We start from the raw sequence: 25,888 nt of genomic DNA, 5'->3' as shown, positions 1-25,888 counted from the left end.
TCCCAAACCATTTAATAGTGACGTTTGGGGCCGAGGCCCTTCATCAGACTGAGGACAGAAACTGTCACAGGTGTTTTAGATGTGGCATCTAATCACAACACGTGACCCACGTTATACGTCATAACAGAAAAAAAATATTAAAACTTTTCAAACATATGATCAATTGTAAATGATCAAGAGTCACACATTTCAAAGTATCCACAAATACAAAATACACAGGTGTTTTATATGCAGTGTCCGACCAAAATAGCACGTGACATGCAATATACGTCATCTTAGAAGATCAGAAAATAACTTGTAAAGCCTAATCATACGTACAATCAATCATAAATCATAAAGTGTTACAAATGTCTACAAATATACATGATTTTTAATGATCAAATTGCTTTGCACTCATATTTGTAAACAGATATTAATCAAATTTCTACAGGTCCATGTAGTTCTACTGTCCATCTGAATGTGGTGACAAACACCACAGCATGTGTGCACAGTTCTTATTCACAAAAATACAAGAACAGATTTACAAGAGCAAAAACAAAAGAAAAATTGTTTTTAAGAAGTTTATATTGGGCAACGTTGAGATGCATCCAAATAGACATCTAAACTGCAGTGTTGGACTGAGGATATATATACTACATACACTGGAGTGAAGTGGTCTATGTGAAGATTAATTTTAGGAACGTATGAGAAGTTGTGAAGAGTCTGTAAAAACGGTCTAAGATCAAATTCTTCATTGAGGCCTTTGGGGTTAAGTGTATCTAAAGTGTAAATCCAAAAAGCCTCCCGTTGGAGTAACAAGCGGTTGATATCACCCCCTCGGCTGGGCACACTGACTTTTTCTATGCCCAAGTACTTTAACATACTGACACTGTGTTGTGTTTGTGTCAAATGTGTGGCCACTGGGCTTTTTGTGTCTTTATTACGTATGTTTGATCTGTGTTCTGAGATCCTGGTTTTCAAATGCCTACTAGTTTTACCAATGTAGGCTAGTCCACATGGACATTTTAACATGTAAATTATGTTTCTTGTGTTACAGGTTATTGTTCCTTTGATTTTGTAGGATTTGCCAGACCTAGGATGAGTGAAGGTCTGTGTTTTATGTGTAAAATTACACTGAGTGCAGTGGCCGCATCTATAGCTACCATGTGGTATGTTTGGTAAAAAATGTGGCTGAGTCAGGGGAGGTAAATGAGCCCGAACCAGCATGTTACTCACATTTGGTGGTCTTTTGAATACAACTCGTGGTGGTGCAGAAAAGTCTTTTAGGTTCAGATCTGATTGTATTCTGTGCCAGTGTTTGTTGATAATCTGTATAAAGTCTTTGCCCAAGGGAGAGTATTGTATAATCCAGTTGATTTTGGACTCTGTTTTTTTAGTTTTTCTAAGTTGAAGACATTGATTTTGAGTCTTTTTGTCAAACCTTTTTCGTGCTTCTGAGATCCATTCCTCTTTATACTGTCTTTGTTGGGACCGCTTTACCAGATCCTCTGCTTGGGTCTCATAATCAGAGTCAGAGCTGCATATGCGGCGGATCCGGTTAAACTGGGAAATAGGTAAGCTTTTCTTCAGAGGCGTAGGGTGAAATGATTCACCATGTGAAATAGAGCAGTGTTTTTCAACCTTTTTTGAGCCAAGGCACATTTCTTTCATTGAAAAAATCCCGCGGCACACCACCAGCTGAAAATGTGAAAAAAAAAAGCTTATATTAACAATATAAGTGTTATATTGTTAATATAAGTGTTTTTTAACATTGAAGAATGACGTTATATTATAACGTCTTGAATAGGAATCAAATAAACACAAAGAATAAAGTATTTTATAGTCTTTCATATTTATACTCACTCAGTGTGAAACCTGGGCCTGTTCATCCAACACAGGAACGAGGTCTGCTGGTAAAGTCTTGGCTACGAGGGCTTCGCGGTGTAAAAAACAGTGCGTAATGATCACATCTGGGTTTTTTTCCTTCACTCTGCTTACAAAGCCTTTGGTGCGCCCGACCATGGCTGCAGCTCCATCAGTGCAGACACTCGTGCAGTTTTCCCACTTAAGTCCTCCTTTTTCCAGATATTCTGATGTGACCCGAAAAATTTCCTCTCCTGTCGTTTTTCCTGGCAAAGCCTTGGAAAATAGGAAGTTTTCTCTGATTGTGTCTCCATCTACAAAACGCACACTGGCCAAGAGTTGAGCATGACCACTTATATCAGTAGACTCATCAAGTTGCAACGCAAATTTATTACTGATACGGATCTTGTCCAAAACCACACTTTCTATGTCTGCAGACATCTCATCAATACGTCTGGAAATTGTGTTATCTGAGAGAGGGACTTTGGCTATTTCTGTAGCCGCTTCGGGTCCGAGCATCTCATTTACAATGGCTTTGCAGGCGGGAAGTATTAATTGCTCTGCCACAGTGTGGGACTTTTTTGATTTAGCCACAAGTTCAGCGACGTGGTAGCTAGCTTTAAGGGCTCTCTCGTTTACCTTTGCGGTTTTTCTCATGAAAGTTGCTTGTTTCTCCGTGTGTTCACGCAGGCGAACAAAATACTCCACATTTTTGTTTTGAAGTGAAGGGTGTTTCGTTTGGAGATGGCGTTTAAGCTTACTTGGGGCCATAGCACTGTTGGAGAGCTTTTCACCACATACCAAGCACAACGGAGTCGGTGCCGTTGCATCTCCGGTAAAAGTAAATCCAAATGAAACATAGCTTTCGTTGTATTGCCTCGCGCCAGAAACTTTGCTGGACGTCTTTGCTTTCTTTTGACCTCCACTCATACTAGGGCCTTCATCTGGGTCCGGATTTTGTCCAGGGTCCAGTTCAGAGTCAGCATTTTTCCTCTTCAAAAACTTATCCATCATTTTCACCGTCGTCCTGCTATCCACCTGTCGCTGCATCCATGCGTCACTAATTCGCTTGTCTCCAAGCACAAGGCAATTCGCTACCTGCTGCTGCTGCTGCCGCTTACTGGTATGGAAGAGTACTACATGATTACTCTGCCAGGCGCTAGACCGCACAGGCGCACAAATTGGATAATTTCCCACGGCACACCTGACAATATCTCGCGGCACACAGTGGTTGAAAAACACTGAAATAGAGTTCCTGTCAGTGCTTTTACCATATAGATTCATGTACAGTTTGTTCAAGTCTTTGTACACAAGAATGTCTAAAAAGTTCATCTTCTGCATGTCATATTCCATGGTAAATCTTAGATGTCTGTTGTTGTTGTTCATAAACTCATGAAAATGCTTGAGTTGTGACTCAGTTCCATTCCAAATAAAAAATATATCATCTATGTACCTCCTCCAGTTGTTGATGTAATGCAGATGTGGATGGTCTCTTGGATTGAAGACCACATGATGTTCGAAATGTTCACAGAAGAGTGAAGCAAAGCTGGGAGCCATCTTGGAACCCATGCTGGTCCCAGAAATCTGGAGATAAAAGTCAGATTCAAACATGAAGTTTGAGGTCAGCACTGTTTCTATTAGGTCTACAATACATTCTGTGCTGGGTGAGCAGTCGTCTCGTTGATTTAAAAAAAAATTCAGTGGCTTGTAACCCTCCTTCGAATGGGACATTTGTGTACAGTGATTCAATGTCCATAGTCACTAAGAAACATTCATTTGGGACCACCAAGGTCTGGATCATTTTGATGAACTCCATAGAGTCTTTTCTGTATGATGGTAGTGATGTCACCAGGGGCTGTGGAAAATAATCCACAAATGCTGATATTTTCTGTGTGAGTGAGCCTGTTGCTGATACGATGGGCCTCCCTGGTGGGACGTCTGTGTATTTCTGATGGATCTTTGGAAGGTTATACAGGACTGGAACGACAGGCCACTCTACTGTCATGAAGGTGTATTCAGTTTTAGTTATGTCATTATTCTCCAGGTGATCTAGTTTCATTTTTATTTTTTCTTTAAAGGCTAGAGTGGGATTATAGTCCTATTTCTTATAAAAAGTATCATTGCTGAGTTGTCGTTGTACTTCATTCACATATGCTGAACGATCTAAGATGACAATAGCGCCCCCCTTGTCGGCACTTTTAATGACGATTTGAGTTGTCCTTTCTCAGAAATTCTAGTTCCAGTCGTTGTTCTTTTGATAGATTGTGTGCCATTGTATATTGTATTTTTTGTTTCAGGAAATGAGGGACATCCTGTTGGACCAGTCTGCAGTATGTGTGGATGGAGGCATTGTGTTTGGAAGGTGGAATAAAAGTGCTTTTACCTCTAAACGGTGTCCATGGTTCAGCTTGTGAGGATGACTTTGTGTGTCGGTTCACCCTTTCAGCGGTCTGGTCTGTAGTAATGATAGATTCAGTTCCTTGAATTGAAGAGACAGAGTTGTTGGATTTATTACTGTAAAATTCTTTGAGCCTTAATGTACGAAAGAACTTATTGAAATCTACTAGAACATCACAGTCTTTGCAGTGGGTGGGGGGGAAAGGACAGTCCTTTGCTGAGTGCAGTTAGACGTGTCAGTTCTTTTTGGGACAGATTTCTAACATCATGTACCTGTTCTGTGTCTGGTAAGGCTCTCGTCCGTTCTGTCTTCTTCCCCCTCCTGCGTTTCTTCTTCCTTGCGTTTGGCGTTTTTGCGTTTGTTCTCCGTGTGTGTCCGAAACAGAAGTACTTGGTTGTGAAGCAGAGCTGGAATCAGAATCCTCCTGGTCGGTAGTGTGGCTGTGTGAGTCACTGTGACTGTTGCCGTAGAAGTTGCCTCAGAAGTTGCCTCTGCGGTCCTTGTTTGAAGTGGCGAGTCTACATTGTCGTCGTGTGGTTGGGTTCCTCCACTGATAAACGTTCTGCTCCTGTAGTCTGCAGTGTCTCTGTCGCACTTCTGTTTTATAGGCTGTTATTTCTTTCTGTAGGTTGTCCGTGCGTTGTTCACATTCGGAGAGCAGCTGTTGCAGCCTGGCCGGTCGGTGATCGGACTTCCTAGTTGGTGTTTGGCCATAGTGGTTTCTTCACGCACTTTCGCGAGGTTCGTCGAGATTTCTTGAATGGTCAAAGCCATCAGGTCAAAAGAGCATTTACTGAGGATTTCAGTCCAGCGGTCACAAAAGGTTTCATTGTCTTTAACTATTATAGGTCCTTGTTGATCCTTAGTCCGAGTGGAATCCTCTTCACACGTATGTAGTCCCTCAGGGTGACTGCATGTAGATACAGGAGAGTTTCTCTTTCTTGCAAACGTTCAAGAGTTTGTGTGGAGGCTGCAGGAATCACCGCTGTTGTTGAAAAGAGAATCTTTGAGAATGATGCGGGAGTAATCCTCTGTGAATTCAAACACTACCATTTTGTTGGTGATGATCAGAGTCGACAGCTCACAGCTGTGGATGTGTGAGGAGTGGGAGTCAAGGCCGGAGTGTCAGACAGATAAACCATGAAAAAAGGGGAACGACACGCACATCCAAAATTAGAGGTGTGCAGGATCCCAAAAAAGTAGAACGTGAAAAAAATAAAGGAAGGTCCGCACAACCAGTGAGCTCCCAAACCATTTAATAGTGACGTTTGGGGCCGAGGCCCTTCATCAGACTGAGGACAGAAACTGTCACAGGTGTTTTAGATGTGGCATCTAATCACAACACGTGACCCACGTTATACGTCATAACAGAAAAAAAATATTAAAACTTTTCAAACATATGATCAATTGTAAATGATCAAGAGTCACACATTTCAAAGTATCCACAAATACAAAATACACAGGTGTTTTATATGCAGTGTCCGACCAAAATAGCACGTGACATGCAATATATGTCATCTTAGAAGATCAGAAAATAACTTGTAAAGCCTAATCATACGTACAATCAATCATAAATCATAAAGTGTTACAAATGTCTACAAATATACATGATTTTTAATGATCAAATTGCTTTGCACTCATATTTGTAAACAGATATTAATCAAATTTCTACAGGTCCATGTAGTTCTACTGTCCATCTGAATGTGGTGACAAACACCACAGCATGTGTGCACAGTTCTTATTCACAAAAATACAAGAACAGATTTACAAGAGCAAAAACAAAAGAAAAAAAACAAAAGAAAAATTGTTTTTAAGAAGTTTATATTGGGCAACGTTGAGATGCATCCAAATAGAACCTGGGTCTGGGATCCTGTGGTCCACCTGGGTCCGGGATCCTGTGGTCCACCTGGGTCTGAGGTCCGGGATCCTGTGGTCCACATGGGTCCGGGATCCTGTGGTCCACCTGGGTCCGGGATCCTGTGATCCACCTGGGTCCGGGATCCTGTGGTCCACCTGGGTCCGGGATCCTGTGGTCCACCTGTGTTCGGGATCCTGTGGTCCACCTTGGTCTGAGGTCTGGGATCCTGTGGTCCACGTGGGTCTGGGATCCTGTGGTCCACCTGAGTCTGGGGTATGGGATCTTGTGGTCCACCTGGGTCTGGGGTCCTGTTGTGATCTACCCATGTCTGTGATGGTCTGAACACATATGTGGACACAGATCAGGGTTGGTCCAGCAGGACCCTGGTCCACCTGGGTTTGTGGTTTTGCTGAAGGAGCCAGTGTTGCTGAACAAACAGGGACCGGGACCGGAACCAGAACCGAAGCCAGTTCTGATCCATGTCAGGAGGATCCATTAGGGTTTATCACTCCCATCTACATCAGAACCACTCCTGGCCACAGTCTCCACTGTAAAGACCCTCTGGACCGGGTCGGTTCAGAACCTGATGATACACAGACCCATCTGGACTGTCATTACCAGCAGGTTCTCACTGGGTCCTGGAACCAGAACCGGTTCTGAACCCCACAAACCCAGGACACTGAGTTACAGCTGCAACCCGGACCTTCTGGATCTGGGTCGACCCAGGCCTTCTGGATCTGGATGTGACTGGTGTTGTGAGTCTGTGTCGTTTCATTTCTAACGTGGCCTTGAATGAAACACGTGAATATCAGAGTGATTTCAGCTGAGGGTCTGAAGGCCTGACCCGGGTCTGTTCAGGTCTGAAGGCCTAACCCGGGTCTGCACAGGTCTGAATGCCTGACCCAGGTCTGGGCCCAGGTCTGTTCAGGTCTGAAGGCCTGACCCGGGTCTGTTCAGGTCTGAAGGCCTGACACGGGTCTGTGCAGGTCTGAAGGCCTGAACCAGGTCTGTTCAGGTCTGAAGGCCTGACACGGGTCTGTGCAGGTCTGAAGGCCTGAACCAGGTCTGTTCAGGTCTGAAGGCCTCGCCCGGGTCTGTTCAGGTCTGAAGGCCTGACCCGGGTCTGCGCAGGTCTGAAGGCCTGACCCGGGTCTGCTCAAGTCTGGGTCCAGGTCTGTTCACGTCTGGGTCCGGTTCTGGACCCGGGTCTGTTCAGGTCTGGGCCTGGGACTGTTCAGGTCTGGTTCTGGGTGTGTTCAGGTCTGGTTCTGGGTCTGTTCAGGTCTGGGTCTGGGTCTGTTCAGGTCTGGGCCCAAGTCTGTTCAGGTCTGGGCTGGGGTCTGTTCAGGTCTGGTTCTGGGTCTGTTCAGGTCTGGTTCTGTTCAGGTCTGGGCCCGGGTCTGTTCAGGTCTGGGCCCGGGTCTTTTCAGGTCCGGTTCTGGGTCTGGTTCTGGGTTGGTTCAGGTCTGGTTCTCTTCAGGTCTGGGCCTGGGTCTGTTCAGGTCTGGGCCCAAGTCTGTTCAGGTCTGGTTCTGTTCAGGTCTGGGCCCAGGTCTGTTCAGGTCTGGGCCCAAGTCTGTTCAGGTCTGGGCCCGGGTCTGTTCAGGTCTGGTTCTGGGTCTGTTCAGGTCTGGGCTCGGGTCTGTTCAGGTCTGGTTCTCTTCAGGTCTGGGCCCGGGTCTGTTCAGGTCTGTTCAGGTCTGGTTCTGGGTCTGGTTCTAGGTCTAGGTCTGTTCAGGTCTGGTTCTGAGTCTGTTCAGGTCTGGTTCTGGGTCTGTTCAGGTTTGGGTCTGGGTCTGTTCAGGTCTGGTTCTGGGTCTGTTCAGGTCTGGGCCCGGGTCTGTTCAGGTCTGGGTCCGGGTCTGTTCAGGTCTGGGCCCAGGTCTGTTCAGGTCCGGTTCTGGGTCTGGTTCTGTTCAGGTCTGGTTCTGAGTCTGTTCAGGTCTGGTTCTGGGTCTGTTCAGGTCTGGTTCTGGGTCTGGTTCTAGGTCTGTTCAGGTCTGGTTCTGAGTCTGTTCAGGTCTGGTTCTGGGTCTGTTCAGGTTTGGGTCTGGGTCTGTTCAGGTCTGGTTCTGGGTCTGTTCAGGTCTGGGCCCGGGTCTGTTCAGGTCTGGGCCCGGGTCTGTTCAGGTCTGGGTCCGGGTCTGTTCAGGTCTGGGCCCAGGTCTGTTCAGGTCCGGTTCTGGGTCTGGTTCTGGGTCTGTTCAGGTCTGGTTCTGAGTCTGTTCAGGTCTGGTTCTGGGTCTGCTCAGGTTTGGGTCTGGGTCTGTTCAGGTCTGGTTCTGGGTCTGTTCAGGTCTGGTTCTCTTCAGGTCTGGGCCCGGGTCTGTTCAGGTCTGTTCAGGTCTGTTCAGGTCTGGTTCTGGGTCTGGTTCTAGGTCTGTTCAGGTCTGGTTCTGAGTCTGTTCAGGTCTGGTTCTGGGTCTGTTCAGGTTTGGGTCTGGGTCTGTTCAGGTCTGGTTCTGGGTCTGTTTAGGTTTGGGTCTGGGTCTGTTCAGGTCTGGTTCTGGTTCTGTGTTCTGTCCCTTCATAAACGTGCTGGGATCCTTTTCTGAACCATAATCACTGAAGCTTTTTTTATTTGGATCATTTTGAATGTCACCATAAACGACTGCATTCATACGTTCATAAACTCTGAAGTCGATCATAGGTTCATTTTTTGTCCGTGGACTCGTCACAGACACGAACTCGACCCGAAAGGATGGAAAAAGCAGTGAGTCCAATAAACAGAACACAGTCAAGGATGTGGATTCAATAACAGTGAATCAGTCACAGATGGTGAAGAAATGGTTGAACTTTTGGGTTCATTCTATACACCTCCAAGAAACAGACATTTAGTTATGTATGTATTTATTTATTTATTCTTTCGTTCATTCATTCATTTATTGGTTGGGGGTGGGTCACTTTTCCATGGGGGTCACTTTTCTATCTGACACCAGGTCTGTTCAGGTGTGGATCCTGGTCCTGGTGCTGGACCCGGGTCTGTTTTTGTGTAAAAGCTGAATTTCCATCGTAACGTTTGGAGACGACGGTTCCATTTTCCGATGTCAGCCCAGTGACAGGAGTCAGCCCTGTTACAGATGTCTTATGTGGAGTAGATGTCGAACAGGTTCTTTTACAGAAGTTGAACGGAGATTTAAAGAATCCACTTCTGACACATTAAAGAAGGAAGAGTTTAACAAACTGGGCCAAGTCTACGACCAGACCAAGACACGTGTCCTTATGTGTCCATATGTGACCTGGATCTGTGTTCCTAAATCTGACCCAGACCACTTTCATATGTGGTCCTAAATCTGATCCAGATCTGGTATTTTCCAATGGGACTTCAGTCTGAACGTCCAGGTTGCATTTATCCGACCTTTCCATCATTGAAATGCGACAAATGTCCCAGTTGTTGGTCGGAGCGGAGGAAAACCATATTTCCTTCTGTAAACACAGTGTGTGTCTGCGTGGTCTGGTATTCCATCAGGACCTCTTCAGTGCATGTGGGTCACTTCAGGACCTCTTTAGAGCATGTGGGTCACTTCAGGGTCAAATTCAGTTCAGACTCAAAACTGACAGAAGTCGCATTTAATGTAGAATATGAACCAACACACAAACAAAAAATCGGACCAATGGCCCTGTAGCTTACCGGCCAAATTCAAAGCTTTGGGAAATGTATCCAGATCCATTTATTCTCCCCCAGTTCTATGTATTTATTCTATTACAGAAACAGCCCATGTTTTGGTCATATTCCAATCAGATCTGTAAAAACTTCAAATTCCAACTTGATATCATTGATACTGATTTATTGGATCAATCCACTTCCTATCTGTTATAATGGGAAAAATGTTCAAAGTGGCACCAAATCCAGAATCAGATCCGGAAGGAAATAATTTCCTTTCCTTGTGTTGACATCATCATACAGAAACTGTATATCAAGTTTGAAGTCAATCAGAACTGGAGTTTGGGAGAAGAAGACGATTGAAATTTTTGTAACGGACAGTAGACGATGACAGACGATGACAGACGATGACAGACGCCGCCGCATGACGACAGTATCTTACGGCCTGTCGGCCTGTAAACTAAAAACAGATTAAACCCAAAAATCTGAACTGTGCATTAGAGCTGCTGTGGGTGGAGCCTGTTTCCCTCCAGTGCATTCTGGGACAGAAAACAGTTACAGCACAGCAAGTCCTGATAGGAGGAGAACTGGACTGACCTGCAGCTGGTTCATCAGAGTCAGCCCTGTTATAGATGTCAGCCCTGTTATAGATGTCAGCCCTGTTACTGGATTCAGCCCCGTTACCAGAGTCAGCCCTGTTAGGGGTGGGCGTTGGCCTTGGGGCCTTGGTTTGTGGTTCGTGTTCCAGTGTTGGAGCTGCTGAATCCAGCTGCATTTATGTCTGTACTAAAGCTCAGGTTGAGACCCGTTAGGATCCAGGTCTTCAGAGGCTTCAGGACCATAATGAGGACCACTTAGGGCTAATGATGGGAGGTTTGCATTAACCCACGCCCCTCTGCCACTGCCGCCGTGGCTGCTGCATCTCCCAGCCTGGCACTCGACGAGTCAGCTGTTTGCTGCTTGTGCTGCGTCAGCGTTGGCGCCGTTGAGTGCTGAAGCTCAGCCAGCTTCGATCGGACATAATGAAAGCAAATCCAGCCTGTGATCTGGGAATCCAGAGACCAGGACCCTGGGGGGTCTGGGATGGGAGAGGGAGGGGCCTTGGATGGGAGAAGGAGGAGTCTGGGACGGGAGAGGGAGGGGTCTGGGACGGGAGAGGGAGGGGTCTGGGACAGGAGAGGGAGGGGTCTGGGACAGGAGATGGAGGGTTAGGGTTTGGATCTGATCACAGATCTGAGTACTGATCTGATAAACAGTTGTTTTAATCCCAGTCTGTCTCTAATCCTTCAGCTCTTCTGTTTGTTTTCAGTCTTATTAGGCCCGAGCCGAGTAAAGCCGGAGCAGGGCCTGTCTGCAGTGGGCACATGGGGACCAAATTGCCAGTGACGCGGTCTCCTTTCTCCACCGTCTCCACTCTCACTCATATTCACATTCACAGCGGTCAGACCTTTAAGAACACGTACACGACATGAGCGCAGACCACAGATTTACACCTGCATGGAATGAATGGGAGTCAATGGGAGACGTCCGGTCGGGGTCAGTCACGTGTGTGTAAGTGCACGACACGTGACCTCTGACCCCACAGACATGTGGGGGACCTCGAGAGCTTTCAAATAAAGCCAAATATGTGGTTGTCATGGAAACAGCTATATTGTTCTTGCTCAGATTATTATTATTTTTTTTTTTTAGTCTTATTATTCTTTCTCCTGCGCTTTGAGCTCAAATTTGACCCCCTGAACATTTACGAAAACTCACCAAATTTTTCCCAAAATTCAGAAATGTGCAAAATTGAATTTACATATAGGTTTCATAGATGTCAGTAAAGACATTTTTCAACAGCGCCCCCTTGACAAGTGGAAATACATTACGCCAATGGGACTATGTCCAGTGTAAAGTTTGTCGTAGAGCCACGAAAATTGGTACACAGATTCGTCATAAGGAGACAAACAAAAATTATTATTATGGCCACGCCCCTAAACCAACCCTCAGTCAGTCATATTGGATTGAAATTTCCAAAATGCTGACTCAGCGTTTTCGCTGATGTATTTTAGCTATCCCCTCCTTGGGCGTTGCCCGAATGAGCTCAAAATTGGTGTACAGTATCTGGAGGAGTGGGGCATCAAAAGTTAGCCAAAGTTTTGGATTGGTATCACCATTTTTATGCGATGAGGTCGCAAACTTTGCCAAGTTTTTTCTGAAATTTACCATTCCAAAAATTGCTTCAGCTCGGATTTGGCTCAAATTTGACTCAGACATCTATCTCCCCAGCCTACACCCATTCATCTGAACAATTTGAAATTCAGCTCCATAGCACCCCCTACAAGTTTAATTTTACTAAAATTGTTTCAACTTGGACATATGATCACCTATTTGGCTCAAATTTGAATCAGTTGCCAATCTCCAAGGCCTACACCCATTTTTCAGAAGACAAATTTACCTTTATAAAATTGCATCAGTTCGGACATACAAACACCAATTTGGCTCAAATTTGACTCAGTGGTACATCTCACAGGCCTACACCCATTCAATGGAAGAAATTTAATTTTGGCTGCATAGCGCCCCCTACAGATTTACTTATACAAAAATGTCTTTAGTTTGGACATACGAACACTGATTTGCTTCAAATTTGAATCAGTTGTTGATCTCCCAGGCCTACACCCATTCATCAGAAGAAATTAACATTTGGTGCTAGAGCGCCACCTGCTGAACGATGGACATACTTGTACTGGACATGCCCGTGACGAGGGCCTTTAGATGCCGCTTGCGGCTTTAATTCTTCTTCTTCTTTGACTGCTTCTCCTGGTCCTGGTTTTAGTCTTGGTCCTCCTGGTCTTGGTTTTAGTCTTGGTCCTCCTGGTCCTGGTTTTAGTCTTGGTCCTGGTCTTGGTCCTGGTCCTCCTGGTCCTGGTCTTGGTCGTGGTCCTCCTAGTCCTGGTCCTCCTGGTCCTGGTCCTCCTAGTCCTGGTCCTCCTGGTCCTGGTCTTGGTCCTCCTGGTCCTGGTCCTGGTCCTGGTCTTGGTCCTGGTCTTAGTCTTGGTCCTCCTGGTCCCAGTCCTGGTCTTAGTCTTGGTCCCCCTGGTCCTGGTCTTGGTCTAGGTCCTCTTGGTCTTGGTCCTGGTCCTCCTGGGTCTTAGACTCATTGTGTTTTTGTTTTGTTTTTTCATCCAAACATTAATTAAATTTTTTTTTAGGGGTTTTTTTTGTGTTTTTTTTTTCTTTTCTTTTTTTGTGATCGTTGATCCTATCACTTTTTTTGTTTTGTTTTGTGTATTTTTTCTTTTTTTGCGATCGTTGATCCTATCACGCTCACACTCGTCGTCGCCGTAAAGAGGATTAAGCTCAGATTTGTCACGTCGCGGTTAGAATTATTGGCGCTCAGATAATCTCTGATCCACTTAATTTGCCGTCACAGAGAACAGAGCGGCCGGAGGCTGACGGGCCTCACATCGGCGCCGTTGCCATGGAGATGCCACCGCCATGGCGACGCCGCGGCACCCCTGTTATCTGACAGTCAGTGGGTTCCAGATGTCCTGACCCGGTTCAATGCCCACACCTGAGGCCGTGGAGCGGCAGTAAGCCCAGGCGGTATCAGCCGTCGACTTCACCTGTTTGACCTGACAGGGGCGGGGTCGGGGGTGTGGCCGGGGCCGGGGCCGGGGTTGTCCAATCAGCGCAGCCGCCGACCTTCACCGGGCTCCGACAGGGCCTCGGTGTCGTCTGTTTGTCCCGCTGTCGGTCCGAGTCCGGTTCTGTCCAGTTTGTCTGTATTTACCACAGAAGGACCAAAGCCCAGTGACTTCTAGAACCAGAACCAGAAGCGTGAGCCTCAGTGACACCAGTTCCATCCTACGGACCAGGAACCGTCCGGTACCACAGAGGTCCAGTCCCAAAGCACCGACAGCACATCATGTGCACAGGGTCCAAATGGGTTTATACAGTTTGGAACAGTTTATGATTTATCGACTGAACAGAATAGAATAGAATAGAATAGAATAGAATAGAATAGAATAGAATAGAATAGAATAGAAGTTTACTGTCATCTGTTATCAATACATCTCTATATTAACATAAGAAGATCCTCCCTCTTCCTTCTTCCTCCTCCCCTCCTCCTCCTTTCTCGTCCTCCTTTCTCCTCCTCCTTCTTTCTCCTCCTTTCTCCTCCTCCTCCCCTCCTTCTTCCTCCTCCTTCCTCCTCCCCTCCTCCTTTCTCCTCCTTAATCTTCCTCCTCCTCCTCGTACATTTCTTGGATGACAGTAATCATCATCATCATCATCATCAGATTTCCATGGTTTCGGTTTCATTTGTAGACGATTGAACGTGAACTGAATCAAACCCAAACCTGCTTCATGAAACTAGGTCCAGGTCTCATCCAGACCCCTGACCTGGGCCTGGTTTTCGGTCTGAACAGGTCCAGGTTGTGGGTGTCAAAGGACAATGTGAGTCACGCATGCATTGAAGCATTTATCTCTGTCGGCCATCTTTTATGAGTCACTACGGTAACCTCGCTAGGACAAACCACTGCTGTATGAGTCATACTGTGTCCAAACACACAGACCCCCTGGACGTCCAGCTGGACGGGTCACATGGACAACATGGACAGGTGTGGGTGCATGGACCGGGGGTCTGAGGCTCCTGCAGCCACTAGCACCACAATGCTAAGGTTAGCTGTACAGCCTAAGAGCTAACCGGTGGTCTGAGGCTCCTGCAGCCGCTAGCACCATGCTGCTAACGTTAGCCTGAGAGCCTAAGAGCTAACCAGTGGTCTGAGGCTCCTGCAGCCGCTAGCACCATGCTGCTAACATTAGCCTGAGAGCCTAAGAGCTAAGCAGTGGTCTGAGGCTCCTGCAGCTGCTAGCACCATGCTGCTAACGTTAGCCTGAGAGCCTAAGAGCTAACCGGTGGTCTGAGGCTCCTGCAGCCGCTAACACCATGCTGCTAGTGTTAGCCTGAGAGCCTATCCAGCTGACAAATGTTTGGATGTAAATCTGGGGGTCGGAGGGGAATGGAGGCGCTGTAGCGAGCTGTTTGTCCTAGAGAGGTTGTCATAGCGAGTCATAAAACATGGCTGACAGAGATAAATGCTTCTACGCATGCGTGACTCCCGTCGTCCCTTGACGGTGTGTTTGTCAGCTGACATTAAACCATCGTCAGGTGATGATGAGTCGTATTCTTCGAAGGTCACCGTGTTGTCTGTTTGTACTTGAACGCATCACCAGACTCTCCTCTTCCTCCTTGTTTTCCCATCACAGATTTCCCATAATTCCTGTGATTCCGATCAGTGGTTGGCAGATAAAGTGGCGTCCACGGCAGCATTCCGTGTTTATGAATTGCTAATGGTGTTGTTTATCTGAGCGTGTGCGGCCGTTTGAAAGTCAGGCCGATGCCTTCCCATTTAGTGGCGTCGTGGTCTGAATCATTTAAATTTATGACACATTAATGCGACGGCGCTGAATTATTCACCAACTCTTTGACTCCAACATTTGATCGAAGGATTCGGATTCGGACGATGATTTATAATTGTCTTTGAACGTCACGAATGACAGTGAGAAGCTTTAAAGTCTCATCTGATTCATATTTAGAGAAAAGCTGCAGAAAGCACAAACTGATTAAAGACAAACCCATGGAACAGATTCACAAAAACACATTTGGATCATTTTTCTGATCTGAACTGTTCTTCTGTTTATCAGGCATTTTTATTTGGTTCATGTTCATTTTTCTATGTGTTGCTTTTTTCATTATTTTTTGTTCATTTTGTGAATAAGCTTGGACATTTTTTTTTTTTTTTACTTTGCTCCATATTTTTATGTGTTTTTTTCATATTTATTATTTTTCCTCGTTTTTCTTTCATTTCATCGTTTTGCAAATTTTTTGGGGTCCTTTTGTTTATTTTGTTAATAAAGTTCCAAGTTTATGTTGTTTTATTTTAGATTATTTTCATTTTTGAATCAGTGGGTTCTGGTTCCACTGGGTTCTGTTTTCAGTGGGTTCTGGTTCCACTGGGTCCTGGTTCTACTGGGTTCTGGTGGGTCCTGTTTTCAGTGGGTTCTGGTTCTACTGGATTCTGGTTTCAGTGGGTTCTGGTTCCCCCGGGTTCTGGTTTCAGTGGGTCCTATTTTCAGTGGGTTCTGGTTCTACTGAGTTCTGGTTTCAGTGGGTTCTGGTTCCACTGGGTCCTGGTTCTACTGGGTTCTGGTGGGTCCTGTTTTCAGTGAGTTCTGGTATTACAGGGTTCTGGTTCCACTGGGTCCTGGTTCTGCTGGGCTCTGGTGGAACTTGTTTTCAGTGGGTTCTGGTTTTACAGGGTTCTGGTTCTACTGGGTTCTGGTTCCACTGGGTTCTGGTTTCAGTGGGTCCTTTTTTCAGTGGGTTCTGGTTTCAGTGGGTTATGGTTCTACTGGGTTCTGGCTTCAGTGGGTTCTGGTTCTACTGAGTTCTGGTTCCATTGGGTTCTGGTTTCAGTGGGTTCTGGTTCTACTGTGTTCTGGTTCCACTGGGTTCTGGTTCCACTGTGTTCTGTTTTCAGTTGGTTGTGGTTCCACTGGGTTCTGGTTTCACTGGGTTTTGGGTTTACTAAGTTCTGTTTTCAGTGGGTCCTCGTTCTACTGGGTTCTGGTGGGTCCTGTTTTCAGTGGGTTCTGGTTTTACAGGGTTCTGGTTTCACTGGGTTCTGGTTTTACTAGGTTCTGTTTTCAGTGGGTCTAGGTTCTACTGGGGTCTGGTGGGTTTTGGTTCCACTGGGTTCTGGGTTCAGCTTTGTGATAACTGTGTGATGGTGAATGATTGACAGGAGGCGTCTGGAGTCGGTGCTGATGCTGAGGCTGTCTGATGCTTCACTCATACAGTGAAAATGTTCCAGTTCAACACGTTTGTTGTAAAAACCATTCAAACATTCAAGTCATTCGTCATATTTCTAGGTTTGAAAGAGTCCCGTTGAGGTTCAGATTGAACGTCACATGATCTTTGTTTGGAAAATCAAACCATTACATTAATCAGAAAGAATGAAAAAGATCATACGATGAAAAGGCTGTTTCAATACATAACCAAATATAATCAATAAAAATGTAACGAAATGAAAACGTAAAAAAAACCATTGAAAACATTAAAAAAGAAACAAAAATAAAATTGTAAAAAAAGTAACAAAAAAACCCCCAAGAAACAAAAACAAAACAAAAACACAACATAAAAGCATTTAATAAAATGAAAACAAGAGAAAATGTAACAGATAAAAAAGATGAAAACGCAGCTTCAGGAGTTCAGTCGGATTTCCTTTTGGATTTTCAGTTTAATGCTGTGAAATCTACTGAAGGACTGAATCTGAGTTTGAATCCATGAACAAAGAGCACCTCAAAGCCCTTTTTCTTTGTGCTTTTAACCTCGTTTAAGTGGACAAACATGACGACCAACTGACTTTAATTCAACCTGATCAACAGTGAACATCCTGAAGCACTGGAGGATGACGGTTCTGTCCACTGATCCGGGCTCAGGGATGAAGCCTTGAACTGGTGCTTCATCCAGACTCGTCTCCGTCCACAGGTTATGGATGACTGTCCTCACCCCCCTACCCCCCACCCCCCACCCCCCCCTGCAGCCAAAGGCACAAACTGAACCAGTGAATCTAATGCAGATCCACGAGGACACGGGTCAGTTCAGTCCTGATCCTTCGCTTTGGACCGAGACGCTGTCAGTTCAGTTCAGTCCAACCGGAGTTACGGGACTAGGGGGGGTGGGGGTGGCGGGGGAGGGGGAGGGGCGGAGTCACAGGACCAGGGGTCGATGGGGCTGAGGACATTAAGATGATGTTTAATGACAACGATGACTGTGAAAAATGACAGATTTGGACCAAAAACAGTCCGTATTTTTCAAACAGACTTGGAATCGATGCAGTTGAATCAGTAATATTCAAAGTGTTTCAGTTTCATCTGACGTTTAAAGAAGACATTCTAGATGGAAACAACAACATTTATAGTTGAAGTGGGGAAAAAAAAACTGTGATAAAATACTCTGACATGAAAAACTAAGGATTTATTTATAATTGAAAGTGTTTTTAAAAGAAAAGTCTGGATGATTTTATGTCAAAGTATTTTGGATCAGAATGAAAAGGAATAAATTTATAGGAGAAAAAAGAAAGTGGAACAAAAACAAAACAACTTTAACATGTTTATATTAAAAAGACAAAAGAGATTTTAAAAGTAAAAGTACTGGGTTTACGCCCTGGATTTATATCCGGGGTTTAGGTCCTGGGTTTACAGGTTTACACCCAGGGTTTACGGGTTTACACCCAGGGTTTACAGGTTTACACCCAGGGTTTACGGGTTTACATCCTGGTTTCACATCCCAGGTTTACGTCTTGGGTTTACATCCCGGGTTTATGCCCCGGGTTTACGTCCTGTTTCTTCTTGTCCAGTTTGTCTTTAGTGACATAAAGTGAAGACGTAAAGATTTAGTCACTAATGTACTTCGGGTTACGGATGGAATCCAGCTGACATGTACTGAACAGAACCAGTCGGATCAGGTGCATCATTAACAGCGTTTCCAGGAAAAAATGAGTCCGACTGGGTTTGATTTGTGTTTATCCTGAAGACGTGGGTGTTTGTCTACTGATGGGTTTAATCAGATGAAGAGGTCAGCTGACCAAACACCACGGCCTTATGGGTAAACCAATGACATGTCAACAGGACATAGAACCCATGAAGTGAATCAGAACCTCCGTTTGGACATTGAAGAACCTGAAATTGCATTTTCAGCCCAATTCAACAGAACCATCTAAAAACACATTCAATGAAGAATTTAAGGATTTTACTATCAGTTCTGTTGGTTTTACTGGATCTGTTGGTTTTGTTGGATCTGTTGGTTCTGTTGGTTTTATTGGATCTGTTGGTTCTGTTGGTTTTATTGGTTCTGTTGGTTTTATTAGTTCTGTTGGTTCTATTGGTTTTATTGGATCTGTTAGTTCTGTTGGTTTTATTGGTTCTGTTTGTTTAATGGATCTGTTGGTTCTGTTGGTTTTATTGGTTTTACTGGTTCTGTTGGTTCTGTTTGTTTATTGGATATGTTGGTTCTGTTGGTTTTATTGGTTCTGTTGGTTCTATTGGTTCTGTTGGTTTTACTGGCTCTGTTGGTTCTGTTGGTTTTATTGGTTCTGTTGGTTTATTGGGTCTGTTGGTTCTGTTGGTTTTATTAGTTCTGTTGGTTCTGTTGGTTTTATTGGATCTGTTGGTTCTGTATGTTTTATTGGTTTTATTGGATCTGTTAGTTCTGTTGGTTTTATTGGTTCTGTTTGTTTAATGGATCTGTTGGTTCTGTTGGTTTTATTGGTTTTACTGGTTCTGTTGGTTCTGTTTGTTTATTGGATCTGTTGGTTCTTTTGGTTTTATTGGTTCTGTTGGTTCTATTGGTTCTGTTGGTTTTACTGGATCTGTTGGTTCTGTTGGTTTTATTGGTTCTGTTGGTTTATTGGGTCTGTTGGTTCTGTTGGTTTTATTGGGTCTGTTGGTTCTGTTTGTTTATTGGATCTGTTGGTTCTGTTTGTTCTACTGATGGACACATTGGGACAGATTCTGTCCCGGTTCTTATCCAGTCTTTGTTTCCGTCTAAATGTCTTTCTGCGTCCTGGTCTCTGACCTCCTCTCGTCTCTGTTTTCCAGTTTGGCAGCATCCAAAGAAGCGGCGGCGCGGAAAGCCGCCTCCCCAATGCCGCCGTCCGAGTTCCTGGACAAACTCATGGGCAAAGTGTCGGGATACGACGCCAGGATCCGACCCAACTTCAAAGGTAGGAGGTGCCACCAAGACTCAGTGGGATAAGACAGGAATGTAGCCAAAGCGTCCCCGAAAAGAAGTGCTCACCTGGTGTTTCATGTCATCAGCCTGTTTTTAAAGGTTAGGCTGCGGTTTATGGACAGCCGAAGGTTTGTACGAACTTTAAGACGAAGCCCAAAGATGCAACAATTCTGCTGCTGAATGTTGACGCCTGTCTGTTATTAATCTGTCCATCTCTTTCATTTGCTCGTTACAGTGTGGAACAAAGGTAATTTAACACAATGCTCAACATGTTAAAGACAGATTAGGCCACTTCAGGGCGTAGAACCCCCCACCCCCACCCCCACCCCACCCCTCCTAGGCTCTAGCTGTTCTCTGCTGCCTGTTGGCTACATTCCTTGTATCCACACAGTATCCTGAGTGCTTGTTTTGGTGGTCAAGGTAATGTGCCTCCTCCTCTGAACGTGCTGCTAAATGACGCCATGATGATGATGATGATGATGATGATGATGACTATAATACCTAGTGACCTCCCCCTGAATGGACGCCCCCATAAAGACACATGTCAGAGGTTTCCATATTGACTGGTCTGGGACGCTGGACCGTCCACGTCCTTCCACACGATTCCAGACAATTGGACCAGACTCACATCCACGTCCGATTGGCCGCTCACTTTCACCTCTGACACTCGAATTACACCAAATATCCTCCAAAGTACACGTGCTGCTGCCGGTTGGAACTTCAGTTTTCCAGAACGGACGTCTGTAATTCCTGCGGCATCAGGTGGAACATATCGGTAGAAAACAGTGGAACCCCGGTCAGTTTGGTGGAACCCGCGGCAGCGTCAGGTGACCTCTGACATTTCGCTGTGATGCTGATGTTCTTCTACTGGTCTGAGCGTCACGAACAGTAACTGCATGATCTGACCCGTTCCTCTGAGTCCTTCACAGTCCTCTAATTACGAAGTTCTGGTACATGTTCTAGTAAATGAAGAACCAGGACTGTGAGGACCATGGGATCAGTGTTAGCCCAGGTCTATAAAACCACCATGAGGGGGCGCCATCACCCATTTATGGTTTTTATCCAACCTTCCATGGCTGCAGGCCGTGGTCTGACCTTTAACCTTCTGTAGTCTCAGTAGAACCAGGCATTCCTCTGACTGTGGAGGTATTGATCAGGCTGTGACACTGGGTTTGCTCCACCACATTATTAAATAAATACTTCAGTTAGCCTCATGCTGCGGTCAGATCAGTCACATCGTTAATTTCCGTCTGTAGTTACTTCCATTAGTTTGACCTCTGGAGGAAATGGATCATTTTAGAACAAGCTAATATCCACCTGCAGTAACCCATGGGAGCTAATCAGAGGCGATTTCTCTCAGACTGCAGTGGAAGCTCAGCTTCTCCTAAAATGACTCAAATTAAATGGTCAATTATGTTCAGTTGTGTTGACATTTCATTGACTACAAATGTGTTAGAACACGTTCATCTCACAGACGAGTTCGTTCAGAATCAACTTTATCACAAATCAGTGGACTCGATGTTGTTCACTTCTCCTCCATTCCCGTGTCTCTGTTTTCTCCTCCATCTCTGCTCAGTGCATTTGTCCGTAGACGCTCAGCGTCCATGCACTTCAATGGGACTGAGTGGAACAGTTTTTTTCATTGCCTCAAAACTGGACGGTAATTGGATAAATGCCACAATGTTGTCCCGCCCCCCGGACACTCGGCGTCTGTGGGGGTGAATGGAGCTGTGGGCGGAGCTCGGCTGGGCTTCCACGTGCTGATTGGAGGATCGGTCGAAAGGCCGAATCCCGTTTGATTGACAGCTATTTTGAGATCTCCTCCTTCACTGACACAGTTCAGTTTAATACCGTCACACATTCTGCTGTGAAATCGAGGGAGAAACCACTGCGAAATTACTTGTTCATTTCTTGCACTGTAATAAAACACACTCATTGTTCGTCCTTGTTTCAATTTAACGTAATTTCAACATTTTCTTGTTTCAGTTACATAATTTAACTATTTCTTGTTTGAGTTTAATATCGTTTTGTAGATAGTTAAATCAGTCATACTGTTGGGTAGGTCGGAGTGAACTAACTATCAAGTCCCTGGAAAAGACGCCTATTTGGTACGATAAGGTCACTGAGCATTTTCTGAAAAAGGAACAGGGCCGAATTTACGTTTAAATAACCTGACAATTTTTTTGATGTAAGCCGACAATGAGCTTCCCCTGTATGAAAGACAAGCAACCGCCACTGGAGCTAATGCTACATTAGCTACACTAGCGCTAACTCAGTCTGTAGTTACTTCCATTAGTTTGACCTCTGGAGGAAATGGATGATTTTATAAGAAGTTAATATCCACCTGGAGTAATCCATGGGAGCTAATGCTACATTAGCTACAGTAGCGCTAACTCAGAGCAGATATGGATTTTCAGGACTCGCCACATGACCAGTCGTCTTGGTTTTATTCAGACCAGCATATGTCATGAATAATTTAATAAAACTGACCAATAAGACAAACTCTGCAACGTTAAGCTAACAGCGCTAAGCTAACACTAAGCAGATCCAACATTATACGGCCTATATCTACCAGTAAAACTCACTGAACGACACAAAGAAAAAAAATAAAGGAACATTTTGAAGAGATGATGATGAATGTCCTTTTATCTGTCCTGTTTTCGGATCAGAACTGGGTTTTATTTGAAGGAAGCGTCTCCTGTTGATGCTAATCCACCGCTTTGAGTTACAGTGAAATGATGCAAACTAATGGACCAGAGTTGAAAAGGTTCATAAAACGAATGTTCCCAGACAGACTGCGGAACACTGTAGCACTAAGCTAGCATTGAGCGTTAGCTCCTGCAGCTCCAACCCTTATGTCCAAATATGGTCACTTCAAAACACCAACGTGACAAAAGCCAACTACTGGCTTTAAAATGATGAGAAGGATCAGAAGGAATAGTTCTGTGTACATTTGAATGAAGGTGGATCATATATGGGATCATTTTGGACTCGTGACCAGTTCAGGTAGATGTCATTCTGTAGCCCCGCCCTCTGTTTGCACCAGTTCAGACTCTGTAGCCCCGCCCTCTGTTTGCACCAGTTCAGACTCTGTAGCCCCGCCCTCTGTTTGCACCAGTTCAGACTCTGTACCCCCGCCCTCTGTTTGCATCAGTTCAGACTCTGGAGGCTGAAGGCGGAGCTTGTTTTCTTCGTTCTGTGTCGTTCCTTCAGGTTTTAGTGTGACTGTCAACGCAGATCCTTGTGCTCAGTCTGGGTTCCACATCTGTCGGTTTTATGGGTGTGGGTTCTATAAGGTTGAAGCTTCAGGAAACTGAAGCAGAGGTTCATCACCGGCTGTTGTTGTCGATATCAGCTGACTGTTGCCCTGTCTTTACCGACTGGGACGTTGGTGTTTAAACGTCACATTCACACCTTTTTCAGTAAACGATCCATTAACTGGAGGAAAAACCTCATTCAACTAAACCTTCAAAATAGAACCAGTGGGTCTAGAAGAACCGGTTCTCCAGGACTGGACCATAAAACCAGCAGGTCTAGAACCTGTTCTGCAGGACTGGACCATAAAACCAGCGGGTCTAGAACCTATTATTATAGTAGGACTGTTGGACAGTTGGACTGTTGGACAGTTGGGGTGTTTGACTGTTGGACAGTTGGACTGTTGGACAGTTGGACAGTTAGCCTGTTGGACTGTTGGGCTGGTGGACATGTGGGCTGTTGGCCTGTTGGACAGTTGAACAGTTGGACTGGTCCAGGACCAGGACCATGGAGGGGACAGGAGCAGAGCCTGGAGCTGAGAACGGGTCCGTCCATGAGGACATGATCCTGAGTGGGTCCAGGCCTGGACCAAGACTTCCCATTGATTTAACGGGTTCCTCCATCGGAGACGGAGGCGGGAAAACGCTCCTGACACATTCAGGATGTGCCATTTATAATCCATGACTTCAGCTCCTCCGTCCTCGTCCCCTCCCTCGTCCCTCTTCTTCTTTCCTTCTTTCTGTTGTTTCTTGTTCTTTCGTCCATCAGATTCTACCCAAAAGTCGACTCTTCGCATTCATTTCATTGGCCTCCTTTACATCTGATCAGTATCTGATCAGATACTGTGGAGGTATCAGATGATTATTGATCTTAAGTCTGTCTTTGATTCTATTAATAATGGGATCCCTCAGAGCACCGTTTTAGACCCCATGGTTTCATGTAGGTTCAGATGTAGGTCTCCAGATGGACCTGGATCACACTGACCCCCTTTACATTTATCCTCTGAACAATATCTGATTATTATTGATCATATAAACAGTGTAATCGGATCTGTTTGATCAGATATGAGCAGTAATCTGATTAGAATCAATCAGATTAAACACCAGGGTTAGTCCCAGCCGTCCATGTGTTCACGTAAACAGGTTCATCTGGTTTATTTAGTTTATTTAGTTCAGTTCCATCTGAACAAGTGGGAAAAAAAGAACGGAGACGACAAGAACAGGAAGGTTCAACGTCACTGGACTGAAACCAAAGAACAAAGAACCAAAACAAAGAACAATGGAGTAATAGAATGAAAGCGTTGAAGACAGTCGGAGGACGTTAGATTGTCCGTCTGTCCAGAGTTTAAGGATGAAGATGATGAAGGCATCGGCTCTGATTAATACAATGATGAGATCAATAACAGGTATTGGGTTTATGTGGCGGTGTAAAAGGCCTCAGTGTTAAATATGCAGATTGGGTTAGGGTTAGGGTTGTCCCCGTGGCATCCCTGTAGCACACGCGTGGTGTCCCCGTAGTGTCCCTGTGTTGTCCCTGTGGTGTCCCCATGGTATCCCTGTGGTGTCCTCATGGTGTCCATGTGGTGTCCCCGTGGTGTCTCCCGTGTTGTCCCTGTGGTGTCACCGTGGTGTCCCCATGGTATCCCTGTGGTGTCCCTGTGGTGTCCCCGTGGTGTCCCTGTGTTGTCCCTGTGGTGTCTCTGTGTTGTCCCTGTGGTGTCACCGTGGTGTCCCTGTGGTGTCCCCGTGGTATCCCTTTGGAGTCCTTGTGGTGTCCCTGTGGTGTCCCCGTGGTGTCCCATTGGTGTCCCTGTGGTGTCCACGTGGTGTCCCATTGGTGTCCCCATGGTGTCCCAGTGGTGTCCCTGTAGTGTCCCTGTGGTGTCCCCGTGGTATCCCTGTGGTGTCCCCGTGGTATCCCTTTGGAGTCCTTGTGGTGTCCCATTGGTGTCCCCGTGGTGTCCCATTGGTGTCCCTGTGGTGTCCCCGTGGTGTCCCTGTGGTGTCCCTGTGGTGTCCCTGCGGTGTCCCCGTGGTATCCCTGTGGTGTCCCCGTGGTATCCCTGTGGTGTCCCCGTGGTATCCCTTTAGAGTCCTTGTGGTGTCCCCATGGTGTCCCAGTGGTGTCCCATTGGTGTCCCCATGGTGTCCCTGTGGTGTCCCTGTGGTGTCCCTGTGGTGTCCTCTGCAGATAAATGAGTGGTTGGACATGGGCGGAGGCTGAATGCTCTGTTTGTGTTTGTATCTTCACCTATTTTTTCTTAGTGTGTGTTCAGACATGATTAATGGACTCTGATGCGTGCCCCCCCCCCGTAACCTTGTCCTTCGCCACCGCTGAGCTGAGCAGGAGCAAGGACGAACCCGTACCGTCGGTGAGCTGATGTCTTAAAGCTCCACCAGATATCACTGCTACTGCCTCTGGTACTTAAATACACCACCACACACACCTACAGTCAAACCCAAACTGTGTCTGAACAGAACCTGAACGCATCACTAACCCAAACTGTGTCTGAACAGAACCTGAACACATCGCTAGCCCAAACTGTGTCTGAAAAGACCCTGAATGCATCGCTACCCTAAACTGTGTCTGAAAAAACCCTGAAAGCATTGCTAACCCAAACTGTGTCTGAACAGAACCTGAACACATCGCTAGCCCAAACTGTGTCTGAAAAGACCCTGAATGCATCGCTACCCTAAACTGTGTCTGAACAGACCCTGAACGCATTGCTAAACCAAACTGTGTCTGACTAGACCCTGAACGCATCGCTAACCCAAACTTTGTCTGAACAGAACCTGAAGGCATCGCTAACCCAAACTGTGTCTGACTAGACCCTGAACGCATCGCTAACCCAAACTTTGTCTGAACAGAACCTGAACGCATTGCTAACTCAAACTGTGTCTGAACAGACCCTGAACGCATTGCTAACCTAAACTGTGTCTGAACAGACCCTGAACACATCGCTAAACCAAACTGTGTCTGACTAGACCCTGAATGCATCGCTAACCCAAACTTTGTCTGAACAGACCCTGAACGCATTGCTAACTTAAACTGTGTCTGAACAGACCCTGAACACATCGCTAAACCAAACTGTGTCTGACTAGACCCTGAACACATCGCTAACCCAAACTTTGTCTGAACAGACCCTGAACGCAT

General features: G+C 45.7%; 1 protein-coding gene across 4 annotated transcripts in view; it reads left to right on the top strand.

The window, feature by feature from the left end:
* glra1 (glycine receptor, alpha 1) overlaps window positions 1-25,888 on the top strand; it is a 98,816-nt gene that overhangs the window by 15,795 nt on the left and 57,133 nt on the right. For 2 of the 4 annotated variants that reach the window (XM_030145415.1, XM_030145414.1), the window contains exons 2-3: window positions 19,348-19,472; window positions 19,716-19,727. In XM_030145415.1, the coding sequence (XP_030001275.1) occupies window positions 19,348-19,472; window positions 19,716-19,727 (137 nt within the window). The remainder of the gene's footprint in view (window positions 1-19,347; window positions 19,473-19,715; window positions 19,728-25,888) is intronic. The other 2 variants (XM_030145417.1, XM_030145416.1) reach the window with 1 other exon arrangement.

Source organism: Sphaeramia orbicularis, chromosome 10 (genome assembly GCF_902148855.1).
Source record: "Sphaeramia orbicularis chromosome 10, fSphaOr1.1, whole genome shotgun sequence".
In the NCBI taxonomy this organism is placed as follows: domain Eukaryota; kingdom Metazoa; phylum Chordata; class Actinopteri; order Kurtiformes; family Apogonidae; genus Sphaeramia; species Sphaeramia orbicularis.
This window is presented reverse-complemented; position numbering and strand designations above follow the sequence as displayed.